This window comes from Heterocephalus glaber, unplaced genomic scaffold (genome assembly GCF_053883595.1).
Source record: "Heterocephalus glaber isolate CG9 unplaced genomic scaffold, H.glaber_assembly_v1.0 deba00001428, whole genome shotgun sequence".
NCBI classification, from domain to species: domain Eukaryota; kingdom Metazoa; phylum Chordata; class Mammalia; order Rodentia; family Bathyergidae; genus Heterocephalus; species Heterocephalus glaber.
In genome coordinates, this window is record NW_028258293.1 from 8,942,400 (window position 1) to 8,961,676 (window position 19,277).

Genomic DNA, 19,277 nt, shown 5'->3' on the forward strand with positions numbered 1-19,277 from the left:
CCACCTAGCAGTGGGCACCAAGGCCATGAGCAAAACTTAGCTGCACATTTGTGGCAGCAGGAGCTGCAGGAAAATAATACCTTTCCATAGACTTCGGCACAAGCGCTCTGTCCCAGGCCTCCTTCAGCACTTGGGGACTTATTAGCTACAATTTGTCCCCTCATAGCAGTGTTTCAGGGGGCCTTAATGGTACGTTCTGTCTGACTTTCCTTTCTTCTTTCCAGACCATTGCTCCCCAGGCTTTTTACAATCCCAAAAGGCCAATTTCCTCTGACAATCTCAATTTCCCTTATAATATTCGTAGAAATTTTTCTTTGCTGATTAAATCCTATATGATAATGTGTTCTATAAAATAGTTAGGATGTGATGTATTCACCTTAATGTCTCATCAGTCTGCATTTTTCTTCTGTTAAATATATTGGAAAGAGAAAATACATGTAACTTGATTTTTTTTTAATAAGTGGAAACTCTTAGGAAGTAAGGTTTTCATAATTTTTACATACCATATAGGATTAGAGCATTTCTACAAATTTGGAAAGCCAGACTGTACTTGCCTTGACATAATCCTATAATAAGCTAGGATGATAAATTAATATTTGCAAGTCACTATAGCAATGCTTTCGTTTAGGCAATTTATCATTTAAGAAATTTTCATCACCTCACAGATTTAATGCTGGAGATTTGAAAAGATACTGTCCCAGGGACTCTGCTCCTAGAGAGCTGAGGTGGGGCCCAGGGGTGTGCATTCCTAACAGTCTGTCCAGACAGTTTCAGTGAAGGTGGCTGGGCCCTGCTTTGGGCAAAGATAGTGTTGACAATTATTTCAACATACTGTTTTTCTTCATGCACCTTTATGTTCAGCCTCATCATCTTCCAAAGTAGAAATAGCAAGGAAACAATAGAACATAAACTACCACCTTTTCCAATTTTTCTGTGCCATGCAACTTAAGGTTTAAAGGATCTACAACTCTATATTTGTCAAATGTGTAATTTCCTGGGCTGTGTTGTATGTGCATATTTATCTTAATGTCTCTAAACAACAAAAGTGATTTTAAAAACTCTTTTTAACACTCAAACTCTGAAAAATTATGTCAGCATTTAACTTTAAGAATAAATGAGTGTATGTCAAAATGTAGTTTAAAATTATTACTTTATTCACTGACTGAACCTAAACCTCCTGATATATAAGGACATATTCCTCAAATCACTTTCCCTGCATACTTGTGTATCCCTCTTTCAAAAGAAAAACAGAAGAAAGAAAATACAGAACAGAACACTTATTTTCTGAGTCAATTACACAATCTCACATATACGAGAGATCCGTCTAGTTAAAAATTTCAGAAACATGTATCTCACAAAATGAAACTATGATGTATATATATTTTTATCACTTTCTTCAATTTTACATAATTTTAGAGTAACTGACACAGTTAAATTATTATGCATAAAAGTTGAGTAGGAAAAATTTGTTTAGAAAAAGAATAACACAATAGTCACAGTGATTCCTTCTGGTAGATGTCTAAGCTTGGGCATTAGTATTTCTTGCAATGCTGTCTTCCTTAATAACATCCTTCAACTGCATCATAATTATTACTGGTTAAAACAAGTATGAAAGTCCTTCTTTCAAAACTTTAGATTTCCTATTGAATAAACAGTACAAATTCTTTACCTTTAACTGGAGTCTATCAACAGAGATCCACGGCTATTAATTGTATCTGAAATTACAAAATCACTTGGGAATGAAAGTTTTATTTTTGACACATTCTTGTTCTCAGCTTGAAATCTGTCTGGCTTTTCTCTCACCCTCACTAGCCGGCCAGTGGAGGAGACATGGTACTTCCCACACAGTGTGTACCACCCCCAGCATGGCACTTCTCTCCCCCTTTAATTCCCCTTTTCTTTTTGGTAGCTTGCATTAGCTTGACTCAAAGATCATTAAAGCCACATCACGAGATGAAACAGAATGAAGACAACATTCTACTTAATTACAGCAGTCTTTTCTGGATGGATCTCTCTAAAACAATTTAAATGGTTCTGCCTCTTGTGTACAAACAAAGTTGATGAGCACAAGGACGAGAGAAGATATCTGAAAAAAGTAATGTGTTCCTTTGGTTTTGGCACTTAAAATTTTGTCACACAAGATCTCGAATGTTCCCTAGAACATTCCTGGGAAAAAACAACAACTATGGTTTGGATTGGAGGAGAAAAACGATCACCAGGCTGGTAATGACAGGCATCTGATGGCCAGATGCTCATCACTGAGTCCTCCCATAATAACCAATTGGTTTTATTAGATGAGACAAATCTATCTACCTAAATCTGGTTCCTGATTATGGTTAGAATACTTTCAAAAAGATAATGCCAGCATTTCACTGCATAATTGACAAAACATGGAGAAGCTCTCAATAGGAAATCACAAGGTGAATAAGAGTATTTGTCAAGGACATCCTAAAAGGATATTACCAATCAATCATAAGAATCACCTATTTATCTTAAAAATAATTTCCTCCTTTGCTAGTTTCTCTATATGGTCTAGAAACCTAACACTTGGCTTGTTGTAAATTTTACTGTACAAATAACTCTGAGTTAAATTTGTTTTTATTTTGCAATACAGCTCTATACATACTTTTGAACCATATAAATTAATGTGTACATCCAAGAAAACATATTTCCTGTTCTTCCTTATTTTTATTAGTACCAAGGCAGAAGCAAAATGAGCTGTGTATAAGGGGCAATGTCGTCATTACACCGAGTTTGATTTCTCAGCCCAGTAATGCTGAGATTAATGGGGATTAGTCCATGGCAACTGACTGGTTTCACTAGCAAGAACACATCTTCTATGTATATGAAATCCTACTTCCATTAGCAGATCATTTCATCTTTGAAAAATTCTCATAAAATCTAAGCAGTACTTGGCAAATCAGTACTGACAATATTGGGGTAAGTGTCTCAAGGTTTTGTAAAATAAATCATCCTTAGTTCTAAATATTTAATATTGATCAGTAGTTAATACTGTTTGCCATATATTAAGTACCAGTAGTTCCATAAAATTTATTAGGGTTAGATAAAGAAATACCAGCTTAAAAAACTTGTTATAAAATTTCTTTGGATGTGTGTGATAAAAGAGCCCATTGGCTTTTCCTTTGGAATTAAAATCCAATTTGAAATTTTGGATTCAAACACTTTACAATTGGATGGTATCTCTCACTCCAGTGAGAATATATATATAATTTACTATTATGTTTTATTTTTTATTTATTTATTTATTTTGGTACCGGGGATTGCACTCGGGCACTTGTGCTTGCGCAGCAGGCGGCAAAACCACTGAGCTAAATCCCCGGCCCACAACTTTTTTTTTTGGTACTGGGGATCAAACTTGGGACCTTGCACTTGCGAGGCAGGCAGCCGAACCACTGAGCTAAATCCCCAGCCCTATATAATTTTTTATAAGTGAAAAAGGAACACGAATTAATTGTACATGTCTGTAGGCTTAAATTTGAGAGGAATAATTCAAAAAATATATTTTTCAGTTAACTATCAAGTTCATCATCTTTTTTGTTACTTGGTTGAGTTTTCAGGGCTAAACTGTAGTGGTTTTTACACCATCAGTTTCTCTAGTATTTGACATGTTACATCTTGTTGAACTAATGGCCAAGACTACCATTTCTCATGTGTCACAGGCATAGAAGAAGGCACTGAGCATTGGATAAGGAGATGCATCAATATGAAGAGGCTGTAAACTTATTCAAAGATGTGGAATCTCTTCAAAGCAAAGAGATCAAATTTCATACAGAACTTGTATCTAACTTACTCAAAAGGGCTTCATGATACAAAATAGACAGTACAGAAAAAATAATTTTCAAAAACTCAACAACTTTTTAAAGTGAATAAATTAATCAAGATGTATTGTCTTGCATTCTTAACTAAGAAAATACATTTACTTCTATATAATACTTTCCATTTTCTTGAAGACCTGCAGTAGTCTAATTCCTTCACAATAGTATTTTCCACAGATAACCACAAATCTTGAAAATACTGTTGCCAGCATGCTATCTTTATCAATCTTGATGTTACTCTTTTGTTGAAACTCAAACATTTAGACTCTTCAAGAGTATCTCCGATTCTGCTAAAAGTTTAACTTGTACCAGACAATTTCAAGAATAAACTCCTGCTATGCTATTTACCCAACACGGTTTAATGTGTGAGTTTTCTTATGTTATATGATTTTGGTCTTTCATTTGCATAAGTTAAAATAGCAGGGTTTATGTGACTCAGAAGGCCTCATTGCTCTCTCCCTTGAACATTTTTCTTCATGAGAGGGAGAGAGAAGCAACACAATGAAAGAACATAAAATGTGCAGATGCCCTGGAAAATGGGGACACAATTCAAGTTCAAGTTTCCTTCTCAACCCCAACACTGCATGACCTCCTGTATTGCAATTCCACGTGGATTTCCAACAGTCCTTTACAGGATCCTGGGAAAGAATATCTGGGAAGGGCCCAGCATATGATGTAAACAGTGGTACTCCTCCCACAACACAAAGTTGGCCTCTTAAAAGTATATAAAAACTTTGAGTTAAAGCTAAGAGAAAAGGTAGATTGACACATGGCTTCTGGCCTCCGGCCCTAACCCGAGAGGGCAACCAGCTGTTCCTCCGTTATGCTGATTAAATTGTGGATTTAGCCAGCTGCATTTTGTTTTCCTCAATCATGACATGCTTGGAAAATTCATTAGGATTAAGTCCCAATTTCTCTTTTAGTTTGTTGAGTTCAAAATCATGAAGAATCCTGACAGTCATTAGCTTTTCCCGTTTGATTCTGTCCACAACGTCTTTCGGAACATCAGGGATCATCCAGGCCAACAAAAATTTGACAAGAAACACAATGTGCTAGAGGGAATATAAAGAAATATAACAGACACTATTAGACCTGTCAAAAAGTTCAGCAAGAAGTGCTTGCAAATCTTTTCACTCGTTTTTTAGAACAGAAAGTTCAAGGATAACCAAGAAGCTATATTACCCGTGCCCTACAATTTTCATACACACACTGTCATCCAATGACTTAAATATCTCATTAAATTCCAATTGAACATGGTTATTGAATATACTCTTTATCTGTGATCCCTCTCAAAAGCCTAATAAAATATTTGTATATGAATTGGACTGATGGGAAAGAAATTACCAGTTAATCTTATAGTTGGTGATACAGTGGTTGATAGTGGAAACTAAAAAGACGAAAACAGTTTTAGAACCTCAGAAGAATTCAGGAACTTCGGCAGCAAGGACTTTTGAAGGCATTAGTTTAGGGTGGACTTGGAAAGAAGAGCACTAGTTTAAACTTGCATGAGAAACAATGAAATCATCAGGACCCCTCCCCATCTGTGCCCAGGTTTGAGGTCTCTCCTGAAATCCCGCCCAAGCAGCAAGGGAAGACTGTATTTTTACGCCAGAAAGCTGCACACTTAGATACCACACAGATGAGGATAGAGGTGGGCATGTACTGAAAACAGACGTGTTTAAAACATGCAGTTCAGCACAGTGAATTGCTGGGACCCAGGTTCACTCACCTTCCTCAGCCCTCAAAGCACGGACAGCCAGGAAATCATCAACAGACAAGAGGTTAGAGGATTTTCCCTTGGATAAAATAACCCGCTTGTGGAAGAAGAAATATAGGTACCAACATTCCACAGGTCTCCAATGAGAAGGTGTTGAAACTCATCAAAGAAACACCTTCCAGTACTCACAGGAAGCCTACAGTCAGCTTTTCACTGCCTTACATTTAAGGATGAGCAGAACTAGCAACTATGCAATGAATTCTCTGACATGAATATACAAAACAAGAAGAAAGAGGAGAGATAAAGAACCAAAGAATATAATTATTTTTATATTGCATTATTTTTATATATTTTATTTTAAAATGAAAAATAAGCATTTGAATCTATCTCTTTATAAAGAAGAGAAAATTAATAGTAATTAGAATTTCACAAGAGGAAGTGTATTATCTGGATAATAGAAGTTAGAACAGAGAGTTAGAACAAAGATGGGGGCATTTATCAAATAAATAATTCAAACCAATTTTCTCAATTTGAAAAGTATGAATGTTTTCATATATAAGGGTTTCAGGGATTATCCAAAATGACTATTTTGTCAAATAGCAAGGAACTTTCATAAAAGCAAGACTAGTGAGAGAATTGTCAAAGTTCAAGGAGCTTAAAAGAAAAAAGATCATAAACAGAGACTGGGAGATTGAACTGGACCTGCATTTTACAACTCCACAAACTGCAAGTAAATGGAGTAAAGCATTAAAAAAATTCAACTATACCTACATGAATTTGATTGACTTTTTTAAGGGAAAACATCTTTTAGGGTTCAGTTCTATAACAATTACATGTAAGAAAAAGTTCAATATTGAAGACCTCAAAACTTGACTGTACATAATTTTTCCAGAGAAAATTACCGAAAGATGTACTTCAACAGAGGCTAGTAAACCAGAAAAGATTTCTGATGTGTTTACTAAACTGAAAGACAACCTCAATTTCCCATAGAAAAACATGGTAATGAGTGACGAATTCATAAAGAACTAAGGGCTGTAGAGGGAGAGGGGAAGAGAGAAGGGAAAACCAGATTATAATGTGGGAAATGCATTCAGAATAGAACACATGAAACAGATGTGATTTCTAATTATTTATAGTCATAACATACACTTTGACTATCGATTCTCATCTCTAATCCCGTATTTTAAACTCTGATGGTGAAAAGAAATATTTCAGAGTTGAGAGTGATTGAGTATTAATAATACACATGGTGGTGGCTCTGTATCAAGCACCTGAATATTTCTACAGCAAAATAAATGACAACTCACTCTAAAGGGAATAAACAAATCAATCCATAGTCTTAAATCAGATTAGATCAGGTAGAGACACCTAATAAGTTACTAAAATACTGTTCTTTGAGATACTGGTTTTCAGAATAAAAAATTATGGCTTGTATAAGCAAAAACTTATGCTGCCATTATGTTGAGAGGTAAGAGAAAGATATATTTCTCCGTGTGTGTGTGTATATATATATATATGTGTATATATATGTATATATATATGTATATATGTATGTGTATATATATATATATGGATGTGTGTTTGTGTATATATGTGGGTATAATGTGTAAGATCTACCATAGTAGAAAATTAAAAATTAATATCTGAAACTGAAAAATGAGGTGAATAATTAATATCTAAAACTAAGGAAATCTACAACTAATATCTAAAAATACTTCATGGAGATGTTTTTAGCCAGACTAAGCTATAAGAAAAATTAGTTTTAAGAGTTGAAATGTTTACCTTTGGAGATAAGGATTTGAGAATATGGAGAAATGTATAGAACTACTCTCTTTTTAGACATGTAGGACTATTTAATTTTTTAATGTACAAGTTTAACTTTGATAATAATAAAACAAATTCAACAACAGTACCAGACTGGGGCTGCATGGGCCAAGGCTAGAACTTTTAATTATTACTGCATTGGGCTTTCCTTTGCTCATGAAAAGTTGTTTTATTTTTATTTCTCTCTCCCTTATTGTTCTTCCTGTATCATAATTTGTAGCAACCAATTTGTAAGTTTGTCAATACCACCTTTGCTTTGGTTACATTTTCTTCCACGCCTGTTCTCCACAATTACACTAGAGAGTCCACAAGCTAGGAGGCAGAAGGCAGTGGACAGCTGGGCTTGGGAGGGTGACACACATGCTGTGATTGGAACATGCGGTGATTGTTCACATTTTCAAAAATCACAGCAAAAGACACATCTCCATTAATCCACCTCAAAATACTCCCCTTCACTTAACAAACACTTATATTCTGGTTCTTACCACTTTCTGAAGCAATTCTGGAAGTCCTCTCTCATGAGTGTCTTTAGCTGCTCTGTCACGGCTGCTTCCATGTCCTGAATCAATTCAAAATCTCTCCCTTTCACGGTCGTTTTGACTGAGGATGAGCCAGAAGTCACACAGTGCTGGAGGCAGTGAATACACTGGATGAGGAAGCACCGTACTATTTTTCCAAGCCTGCCTTTCCATTAGACGAAGCTTTAGCAGCATTCACAGCATCTGTGATCACACCTTGTAAAGAGACTCATGAAAGAGGACTTCCAGAACTGCTTTAAAAAGTGGCAAGAATGATGGAATAAGTGCGTTCAAAGGAAGGGGGAGTGTTTTCAGGAGGATTGATGACAACCATGATACATTTTATTTAAACATTCACTATATATTTTAATCACCTTTAGTGTCTGTCATTGAAATGTCCCTCTAATATCAGCTATTAGACTTAAACCAACTGATGATGATTGCTGAGTATGAGATACAATGGGTAAACTGCTGTTTCAATGCTTAAATAATGAAGTCTACCTTACAAGTTTTTTAAGACTTAAAATAGCTGCTGGAACCAGAACATAATAGGCTTTTTTTGCAAAACAATGGACTCTCTTCCCTTTTCTTGACCTTGAGCTAGAAGGCTACATTTTTCTTTTCCTTTTCTGTCACCATGGTCAATAGTAAATAAATAATAGGTAGCACCATTGCATCGAAAAAGTCCCTAAATCACTTTTCATCACAACAAATAATTCCATCAAAACAACTTATTGAGATAATGCTAACTTTTTCCTGATTTACAAGTACCTTTACAAAGGTATCTAAAGAGAGAGGAGAGAGTAACTGGAATAAAAGTTAAGAACACTTACTTCCATAATTATGATGAATGTCATCTTGGCAGCAAGGACATGCCAAAACTGCATATTATGAAGGTACTTATTCTCATCCCCAGGAGGATTTCTGTAATCTCTGTACCTGGAAAAATGGAAATAAATATAAAAAATTAGCCATAGCTTCAACTAGAGAGACTAGGCCTAAAGCCTCATTATTCATTGATCTCAAAAACCAGGTCATATGAAGACAATGGAAAATGCAGAACATTTTCTTCTTCATATACAATCAGGGCCACATGACACTTGCATGCAGTTTATCTCTAACAGGAAATGATAAGTGAAACTTCTCTCTTGTCTTTCAAAGAGAAACTTCTCATATGAGTTATAAAGCTTTTCAGTCTTCCATTTCCTTTCTTCTAATCCTCAAGACACTTAGTTCTATTCATCTCTCTGCCCAAAATGATTATCATCCATCATTAAATGGAAGGAACATTTTAACCCTTATCCTGTTTGACTTTTCCAGAATAGAAGTGGTATTGTCAACCATTTTTATTTTCTTTACCTCTATTTTCTCTTGGAAGGATTGCCACTGCATTACTCTATTTTTCTTATTATTTTTCTAGACTTTTCTTGACACTAACTTTGTAAGCTCATTCTTTTCTATAAAGTCCCTAGATACTGATACTCAGACTGAGTCTCACTAGAAAATGATGTAATCAATAAATCTGACATTAATGCTTATGCTCAATCATTATGCTATGAATCTTTTATATTTAAATATAGAATATAACAATATTTTTATCTGCTTGTCTTATAACTTTATCATTTTTTATTGGCATCCTAAAGGAAGCAAGCACTTGATTTAAGATTTAAGTGACCTTGGTGACTACCTATGTATCATTTTAAAATTCCATAGTATAAAGATCTTCATGAGATACAGAGTATTGAAACAGCAGTTCACACAATCTGACTTCATATTCCCTATATAGAAAAAAATCCACCTTTAAATAGGATACCTGGTGAATGGTATATTATTGGTTTTTCCTCATTCTATTCTAAGAATGAATAGTTAAATTCAAGTAACCCACATATAATATGATCATGGTGTATGACACATAGATATTACAACTTGAGACCAAGAGGGATTTTTTGGTAAGGAAACTTTTTGAAAAACATAAAAAATAAGATACTGCAAAATCAACATGGTCATTACCTATAATAGTCTCTTCTTTTGTACATTGCTCCATTCCAAATCAGAATGATGCAATATGTGAAATCTGTAATTGAATCACACTATTTATTCAGGATTTTTGTTGCCTGAAGTAAATCCCTGCCATTATAAGACATGAAAGAACTGAATAACTTAAGAAATATGCTTACATGGCAAAATTAAATTCTAGACAAAAAGCATACCTGCAAGTGGTGAAGTCTCGTTTATCCAAAGGTACAGTGTGGTTTGGGAAATCTGCTGTCAGGAATATTGACAGACTGTTATTGACATAGCCACTCAAAGGCTGTGTGGTATTTGTAGAGTAGGCATAGTAGTAAACCAAACGGGGGATGATGTCCGATGTAAAGGCAACAATAAAAGCCTGAATGATGGAGCAAGAGGCAGAGAAAGAGCTGTAAGACATGGGATCTGCGTAACCTTCAGTGTCACGAGTCTTATAGGTACAAAATGACTAAAACACTGTTATTAATCATAGCAATACGCCCCTCTTTGCTCTACAACCTAAAACAGCTCATTTATGATATTGAATAAATATTCCGAGATTTCATAGCTACAAAGTGGCTAAATTGAGAATTAAAACTAAATATTTCTGTCTCTGACAAAGCTCTTGCCTTTTCCTCACTATCTCTTACTTTTCTATGTGTGTCATTTTACAGTTCTATTATTGTGCATTGAATTTTCTTCACTGGACCAACTCCACAAGCTATGGGTGTGCTAGAGTGTGTTGAGGGGAGACAGTGGAGAGATAAAGTCCACCTACTGAAAACTTTCCACAGTCCACTACAGTCTGACTCCACGAGGACAGTATTTTCCAATGCTTTCTTGAGCTCTGAAATTGTGTAAATAGCACATTTCTTTTAGAATAGATGAATAAACTGTAAACTTTCTGGTTCTGCCGTCCTTATTTTTAGTGGTAAAATTTGTAAATTCATTATTATTTTTATGGCTGCTATCCATTCCAATTAACTATTCCTTACTGAATAAATCTGGAGTTTTTATTTTCTATAAAAGTGCTAATTTCAAGTAGATTAATTTTTTAAAATAAAGGAGTACATAGCAGCCTTTCATAGTCTTTCAGGGTTTTGCTTGTTTTATGTCTTTTCAACAAAGCAACTCTTGACTTACTTAGCAATTGTATTATTGTTTTTTTTTTAATTTGACTTACGATTTTTATTCTTTTCACTGCTTTCTACTAATATGTTTTACATATTTTCTTTGTGTTTAAATCACTGCTCAGCTCATGATTTCCAGTATTCTCCCCACTCTCCGTTTCCTTCTCAAATAAAAGCATTTTTATAACTGTGGATTTTTCTGTAATTACCGTTCTGCTCATTCCTATAGTGTTAGATGCTTCAGAGCCCCACAGAGCAAGCCCCCTCCTCTCCTTTCCCCCAGCCCCACTCTGGCCACGGGGAACAGGGAGCTTCCGCATAACTAAAGCCTGACTTCCCTTTGTTAGTGACTCTCTGCCTAGTTAAGGTCTTTCCGCCCCACCGGTTTTGTGGTCAGGTGTTCCAGTTAAGATAGGGGCTTCCCGAAAACCATTACTCCATTCCTCAATGGAAACCTGTTGCTGCACACCCAGCCCCAATTACCCACCCCCCACCGATGGACTAGTGCTCTCCCACCTGCAAGATCCCATATACACCCCCCCCCTCCCGTTCAGCCCGTACTGGGGCTGATCTCCCTCCTGTGAGTCAGTCCTGGCAGGCTGCAGACTGCCGTCCCCAGTAAAGGCTTGCTGCTCGACGCCCGTGTGTGCCCCCTTCTTCGGTGATCCTTTCACATAGGTTCTCACTTTATAAGCTCTGCCTATAATTTCAATTTTATTTCTTCTTGATGAAGTACTATAAGTGTTAAATAGTTGCACTTTCTCCTTTGATTATCTCATTAAATTTAATATTTAAAGCACAGTTGTAGATGAGTATGCAGTGTAAGATTTGTAGTTTTGAGAATTTGGGATACTTACTATTTTTATGTAAATGCACTGTAGACATAAGTAAATGTTCGTTCTCTGATTGTGACCTACAAATGCATGCATCATCAATCTTCAACTGGATTATTCAAATATCTTATTTTATTTATTTTTTTTGCTTTATTTTTTCGTACCGGGGATTGAACTCAGGACCTTGTGCTTGCGAGGCAGGCGGCGGCACCCCTGAGCTAAATCCCCAGCTTTCAAATATCTTAAATCATTATTTATTTTTATCTAATTGGTCACATAGTAAAAAACTATTGTGAAATTTAAATAAATGTTTTTATAATTTTTCTTGTATTTTCAAGAGTTTGCATGTCATAGATTTCTTTATTTCTCAGTGCATAAAAGTTTAGGATGTTTTATATTTATGGTCTATCTCCATGAGGGAATACATATACATAAAGAATGAGCTAAGCATCATTTGTGTGTCTCTGTTCTCAAGGAAGTGAATAAAAAGCAAATTGGCTCCAGGGAGACAGGCTACTCACATTGGTTGCGACAGAAAGCACCGCCATGCCGGCGAGGATGTCCTGCCAGACGCCGATGCTGTGCGCTTTAGCGGCCACGGGTCTCCGGTACTGAGTGGTGAGTTTCCAGGCATCCACGCGAATCTCCACAATGTTATTTATGAGGGCGAAAAGAGGGGCCAGCGGGAAAGAGGCCACAAAGAGTGTGACAAAGCCAAACTGGATCACTGCGGAGAGAACAAGAAAAACAAAATTATAATCGTGGAGGGAGGGGACGGGGAACATTCTGCTCACTCCTACTACTTCTTTCTTTGGAAGGGATCGATACTGTCGCATCATTCAGATTTCTTTCTGTCTGCCTCCCAACAAAGGAGGCAGTGATTTGTTTAGTTTTTAGAGTGGGATGGAGGAAGGACAAAGCATAAATAACTTAGACAGCAAAATATAAGCAAGATGGTGGGAAACGAAACGGAGAGGCAGACTTTGTGCAGATGGGGAGGGTATCTGAGGACGGGGAAGTTGAGGAAGGCAGTGGAAGGGGACGTGGACGTGATCGAGATGTGACATGGATAAGTCACAGCGCCCCTTGGTGAGTGTATTCATTATGCATTACAAGCATATGCTAACAATAAATTAAAGGAAATAAAATACAGATTTTATGGAATAAGGTATTTGTTAAGGCCCTAATATTTTACACGTCCTTGACATCTTTCTAAATAAGTTGTTCTCTTTCACCTCATGAGACTTAGCTGGGGGTTGCAAGCTGACTTCTCATTTTTGTTCTTTGATTCTAACAATGCTTAGACTAAGGGAACCCAGGCAACTGACAGCCTGGACTGTCCACACGAGCCAAGGAAAAACAGGACATAGAAATGGCTTTCCAGTAAGGAAAAAAGATCATTGCCACTGCTCTTCTATTTTTAAGTGGATCTTCAGTATCTTTGGACTTCAGCTTTATTGCGAGATTGCATCAGTCTTGTTATTAAGTGCACAAACACATACTCTTTTCTCTCCTCACTGAACAAATATAAAACAAAGAGGAGACATCAGGTAGAGGCAGCATAAATTAGGGGTTCAAATCTCAGCTCTCTAGCTAGAATCTCTGTGGCTCATAGAAAATTATTGGACTATCCAACTTTCAGCGTCCTCAAAAATAAAATATACCAAGTAATGACTACTCTAAACAATTATTTCAAGATTAGAGATAATGTAGGAAAGTTGCCAGGACAAATTTACTCTTAGCTGTTTCTCATAAAATGTTAGTTAATCTTGTTATGAAAACCTTCATTTCCTCTTATAATTTCAATACTAGTACCTGATGCATGTACGCACTGACTTATTTAAAAATTATACAACTAATAAAAATTATAGACTTACTGCCCTACAAAGTAGATGTTTTATGCATCTGTATAAACCAGACTTACTAAATATACCAATTTCCATTTGAAGTACGACATTCATGTATTATACTAAAGAATCAGTTTTTGGATCATTGCGTTCATTTCACTGTGATATTAGGAGATCTGAGTGAAGAAAATTTGCTCTCTGTAGCTCCACTGGAGAAGTAAAGTGACTTGAGTGTGAATTCTGTGAGTATATTTTAAGAGCAGTCACCAGAATGATCTCTCCTAAAATTTCACCTCAACATGTTTTCCCTGTTCAGTGCTTGGAATACTTTATGCATTTCTTATTTTTAGCCTGGGTCTACCTTACCTAACTGCATTAGCTACTTTCTTTTCAGCCAAACCTAAAGGGTATACACTAAATGATTTCAGGCTTTGGAAATGTTTTCTAATTTATTTTCTTTCCAAGTAGTCACTGAAGCAGATAAAAGAAAAAATGGTCATTAAAACATCTTAGAGAAAGAAGTTAAAATATCATTTTTACTGGATTTGGTTCAACAATATTGATATTCTATTGATAAGAAAAATATTCCTAAGGTTGGTGTTTTGAAAGTAAACTATTCTTCATTCTTTTTACTGGGACAGGGAAATTATGAATCATTCTCTTGATCTCCATTCATTCATCCTTTTACCCACCATCCAATTTCAGGCATCTACTGTGTGCATGGCAGAAAGAAATGTTAAGATGAAAAGTACATTTATTTTATTCAGGTTGGCTCTACACTTCATAACATCTGTTGAAATTTACCTGTTTCTAAGTATTCATAGAATAACCCAAGTTGTCCAAAACACTGAAGGTCATGATCCTGCTCCCAACGACTATACAGTTTCTCAGAGTTGGTCCGGGCCTTTCTACGTCTCCACCAATTCAAAACCAAGCTGTCGGAAGTGATAAAAGCAAACACATGAAAGAGAGCTAGACAGAAAGAAGTCAGGAAATTCACGTGTTAGATCTGAAATGACACCACAGAAAGATAAATAACTTAAGATCAAACAACAAGAGGATACATGACTTGAACTAAAGTCCATCTCAAAATCTAGCGTTCATTTCATCACACATGCTCCTTATCTGGGTGATGAAGAAAACAAGACAACTGACTATTCTCACTGACCTATACTTACTCAGACACACTGTTCTACATATCTGTTTTAGGCCAGTGCCACGCTGCTTCTGTTACGATGACTTTGTAGTATATTTTGATATCAGGTGTTGTGATACCACCAGAATTTTAGGGGCTGTCTGGATTACTTTGACCATTCTGTCTTTTGTGATTCCATATGAATTTTAGGATTCTTTTCCCTAGTTCTTTGAAAAACGTCATTAATATTTTGGTGGGGACTGCAAATAATCTAGGCAACATTTTTCAGTAACATGACCTTGTTAACAATATTAGTGAACATGAAGCTCTTTCCTTTTTCTAATATCTTGTTTAATTTCTTCATTCAGTGTTCTATCAGTTTTATTGTACAGGCTTTTAAGTTCCGTGGTTAGATTGTTTCTTTATTAAATTTTTTGAACCTATTGTGAATGGAACTGTTTTCCTAATTTCTTTCTTAGCTAATTAACTATTGGTGCATAGAAAAATCTGTTGATTTTTAAGGTTGATTCTGCATCCTGATACTTTGATATATTTATCAGATATAAATGTCTTTCGGTAGCTTCTTCAGAATCTTCTAAGCATAGGCTGGTATCACCTAAAATTAAGCATTATTCAACTTCTTACTTTCCTACTTGGATCTGTTTTAGCTTTGTCTCACATAGTTGTTCTGGTCAAAATTCCAAGTACCATACTGAATAACAGTTGCAAGAGTAGACATCTTTGTTTCTGAATTGAGGGGAAAAGTGTTCAGCTTTTTTTCCATTCAATACTATAGTAACTGAGGTTTTCATGAATAGCCACTCTTATGTTGAAGGATGACCCTTCTAACCCACTTTCTTTGAGGTTTTTCTTCTGAAAATATATTGAATTTCGTCAAAGGCTTTTTTTGTATGAATTCGCAAGATCACGTGTTTTTTATAATTGAATCTATTTATGTGGTATATTATGTTTATGTTGAAGCATCCTTGCATCCTTTGAATCAAATAAACTTGATCATGGTGTATGATGTTGTACACTCTTTACATCTCTATTTGTATTGATTTGGGTCTTCTCTTTCTTTGCCTAGTTTGACTAACAGCTAATCAATCTTGTTTATATTTTCAAAGGATCAATTTGTTGTTCCATTGATCCTTTGTATTTATATTTATTCTCTATTTCCTTATTTTCAGCTCAGATATTTACTATTTATTCCTTCTATTGGGTTTGGTTTTGGCTTGTTCTTGTTTTTCTAATGCTTTGCGATGTACTCCTAGATTACTTATTTGAGTTTTCTCTCATTTTTAAGGCAGGCATTTACAGGTATGAACTTTATTCTGAGTTCTGGCTTTACTGAATCCCAGAGGTTCTGGGATGAAGTTGGGTTCCCATTTTCCTTTGCTTTCAGGAATTTTTAAAATTCCCTCTTGATTTCATCAATGACTAAATGACTGCTTGAAAATGAGTTGTTCAATTTTTCCTATGTTTTCATCATTTCTTTAGTTTCTCTTGTTAATTTCTAGCTTCATTCCATTTGGATCGATACAAGAGATTATTTCAATTTTTTGTATTTGTATGGTCTATTTTGGAGAATGCTACATGAGTTGCTAAAAATGTTTATTCTGTAGTTTAATGGAATGCTTAGTGGATGTCTATGACCCTTTGATCTATGGTGTAGTTTAACTCTCACTTTTCTGTGTTAAATTTTTGTCTGAATGACCTATCTATTGGTGACAGTGGAGTATTGAAGCCACCCACTATTATTGTATTGGGGTTTGTACATCTCTTTACTTTGAGTAATGACTGTTTTACAAAATTGGACAAACCAAAGTTTGGTGAATGAATATTTATAACTGCTATATCTTCTTGGTAGATTGTTCCCTTTGCCAAAAGGCCCTTGATTTCTCATTTCACCAATTTTTGCTTGATGTCAGGTTTCTTGGCTATGAGTACAGCTACATTTGCTTGCTTTCAGATTCCGTTTGGACAGAATACTGTTTTCCATCTTTTCCTTTTTGCTCTGTGCATGACTTTCCTAGTGTGGGCACCGGAGTCTGTTTCTGCTTTTAAAGTCAATCTTCCAGCTTGTGTCTCTTAGTTGGAGAATTAAGACCATTCACACTTGGAGTTATTATTGAGAGGTATGTATTAATTCTAGTCATTTTGTTGTGCTTCTCATGTTTGATTCTTTCCAGATGCTCATTTGCTTACCTATTCATCTTGTTCTGTGTCTAGGATTCTTTGGCAATGCTGACTGAATGTTCATAAATTCCTTTAGTTTGTGTTCGTATTGGAAAACCTTTGTTGTTTCTACAATTCTGAATAATAGCTTTGCTGGATTAGTAACCTATTTTAATTTAATTTAATTTAATTTAATTTCAGGACATGACATGCATCACTCCATGGCCGCTTGTGTTTCTGCAGAGAAATCTGCTGCTATTCTGATGGATTTGTTTTTATAAATGACTTGGGATTTCTCTCTTACAGCTTTCTTTACATGTCCTTTTCATGTTTTTTTCAATATTCTTTTCATGTCCTGTACTATCGACCTTTTAAGTATAACATGACATTGAGAAGTTCCTTTCTGATAATGCCTGTTTGGGGTTCCATTGCCTCCTCTACCTATATATCTATATCATTCCCCAAATCTAGGAAGTTTTCTGCATTATTTCCCTGGATAGATTTTCATGTCTTCAGTCGGTATTTTGGCTCCCTCTTCCAGACTGAAGATTCATGTTTTCTTTTAATTGAGATCCAGGGTTCATGGATGTTTTTGTTTATAATTTTTTGTTTTGCTTGTTATAATCTGAATCTAATAATTCATCAGCTTTGCCTTTGACTGCCATTCTTTCCTCTGCTTGACCCAGTTTATTGGTGTCGCTATCCTCTGACTGTGGTACTTGATGTACTGAGCTTTTTATTTCCATGATTTGTTTCATTATTTTTCAGCATCGCTGTCTCTTTGTTAAATTTCTTTTCCATATTCTTCGTTATCTTCCTTATTTCATTCAGCTATTTACTTGCTTCTTTAAAGTCATTATCATTTTTAAAAAATCAATTTTCTGAATCTTTGTCCATTGTGATATCCTGGGATTCAGTTTCTGAAGAGTTATGAACCCTGGAGGAATTATGCTCCCTTATTCTGTATATTGGTGGCATTTCTGCACTGGGACATGCACATCTGTAGGGTCAGATATTGCTCCCACTCTCATGTGAGGGTCTTAGTGAGCAGCCTTCTTTTGAGGACTTGGTCCCCAGTATCAGCCAGAGAGGAGGAAATAAACTCCAGAAACCATGACAACACAAAGACAAACCAACTGCTGAAATGTAAAAACCAATTAAAAGCAACAGCTGTACTACAAAAATATTGGAAAAGAAAGGGACAGTGGGAACATGAAGTAGCCTAAAGGTATAAAATTAAGTAAGATTAAAGGTAATGAAAATAAGGCCTGGGGATTTAGCTCAGGGGCACCATGCCTGCCTTGCAAGTATAAGGTTGTGAGTTCAATCCTCGGTACCAAAAAAAGAAAAGTAATAAAAATAAAGTAATAATGATGATGTGAAAGGGGTAAGGAAAGGGGAAAAAAGTAGAGGCAAGATTTTCTTTAAAAGGGCAGAGAAAATGAGGAAAAGGAGGAAATAGGTATAAACACTCAGTTAAAGAATTTTAAAAAGGAATTTAGATAGAAGTAAGAAATGAGGCAGGGGGGTCGTTCAGTGGATCCGCGTCTCGAGGCTGCCCGCCCAGAGGCGTCGCAGTTTTTGCTCTGGGAGCCGGAGTTGCTGCCGACTCCAAACGCGGCCGTGGCAGTGGCACGCGGCGGTCAGAGCCGGGCTCCCCGCTCTGCAGGCCTGTGACCAGCGTCCGCATCCCCAACGCTTCAGGGAGCGGCAGGAGAAAACAGACCGCCGTGTTTCGCGCCTGACGGGGGCGCTGACCAGATGCGTCCTTCCGGATCCAGCCCCGTCAGAAGACCACACTCCGCAGGGCTGTCTCCTCCCCACTGCGCACAGAGCTGCGCACCGCCGTAGAGCACGCCGAGCTCTTCGCCACTTCCCCTTCTCAGAGCGTCTGCCTGGAGCTCAGCCTTTCCCTCACTTCACCCACGCACGTGGCGGGCCTGCTCAGGCACCCCCAGGTGTGGCTGCTCCCGAAAGTGTGACCTCTGGTCCCCAGAGCCGCTCAGTTCCAAACAGTAACGCCCACGGCAAATCGATTCCTGGTTGTAGCTTTCCAAGACGAGACACGGCAAGTGCCGCAGGGGATTGCCTCACCACAGGTGGATGCCACCAGGAGTCACTCTCGGGCGAATTCCCGCAGTGGGCTTGGTGATAACCACGGGTTTCTCCTGCGGCTGGGGCTGATGCTCAGTTGTTTCCCACCGGGGCTGCTGCCCTCTTTGAGTTACCTCGGATCCCCTCCACCTTAG

General features: G+C 36.7%; 1 protein-coding gene across 13 annotated transcripts in view; it reads right to left on the reverse strand.

Moving 5' to 3' along the window:
- Positions 1-2,580: 2,580 nt before the first annotated feature.
- The window catches only part of Ano5 (anoctamin 5), an 81,136-nt gene continuing 64,439 nt past the window's right edge, over positions 2,581-19,277 (reverse strand). For all 13 annotated transcript variants that reach the window (XM_087211537.1, XM_087211534.1, XM_087211536.1 and 10 more), the window contains 5 exons: positions 14,520-14,650; positions 12,390-12,595; positions 10,106-10,284; positions 8,729-8,834; positions 2,581-4,888 (listed from right to left, as the gene is read on the reverse strand). In XM_087211537.1, the coding sequence (XP_087067663.1) occupies positions 4,667-4,888; positions 8,729-8,834; positions 10,106-10,284; positions 12,390-12,595; positions 14,520-14,650 (844 nt within the window). In that variant the 3' untranslated portion in view covers positions 2,581-4,666. The remainder of the gene's footprint in view (positions 4,889-8,728; positions 8,835-10,105; positions 10,285-12,389; positions 12,596-14,519; positions 14,651-19,277) is intronic.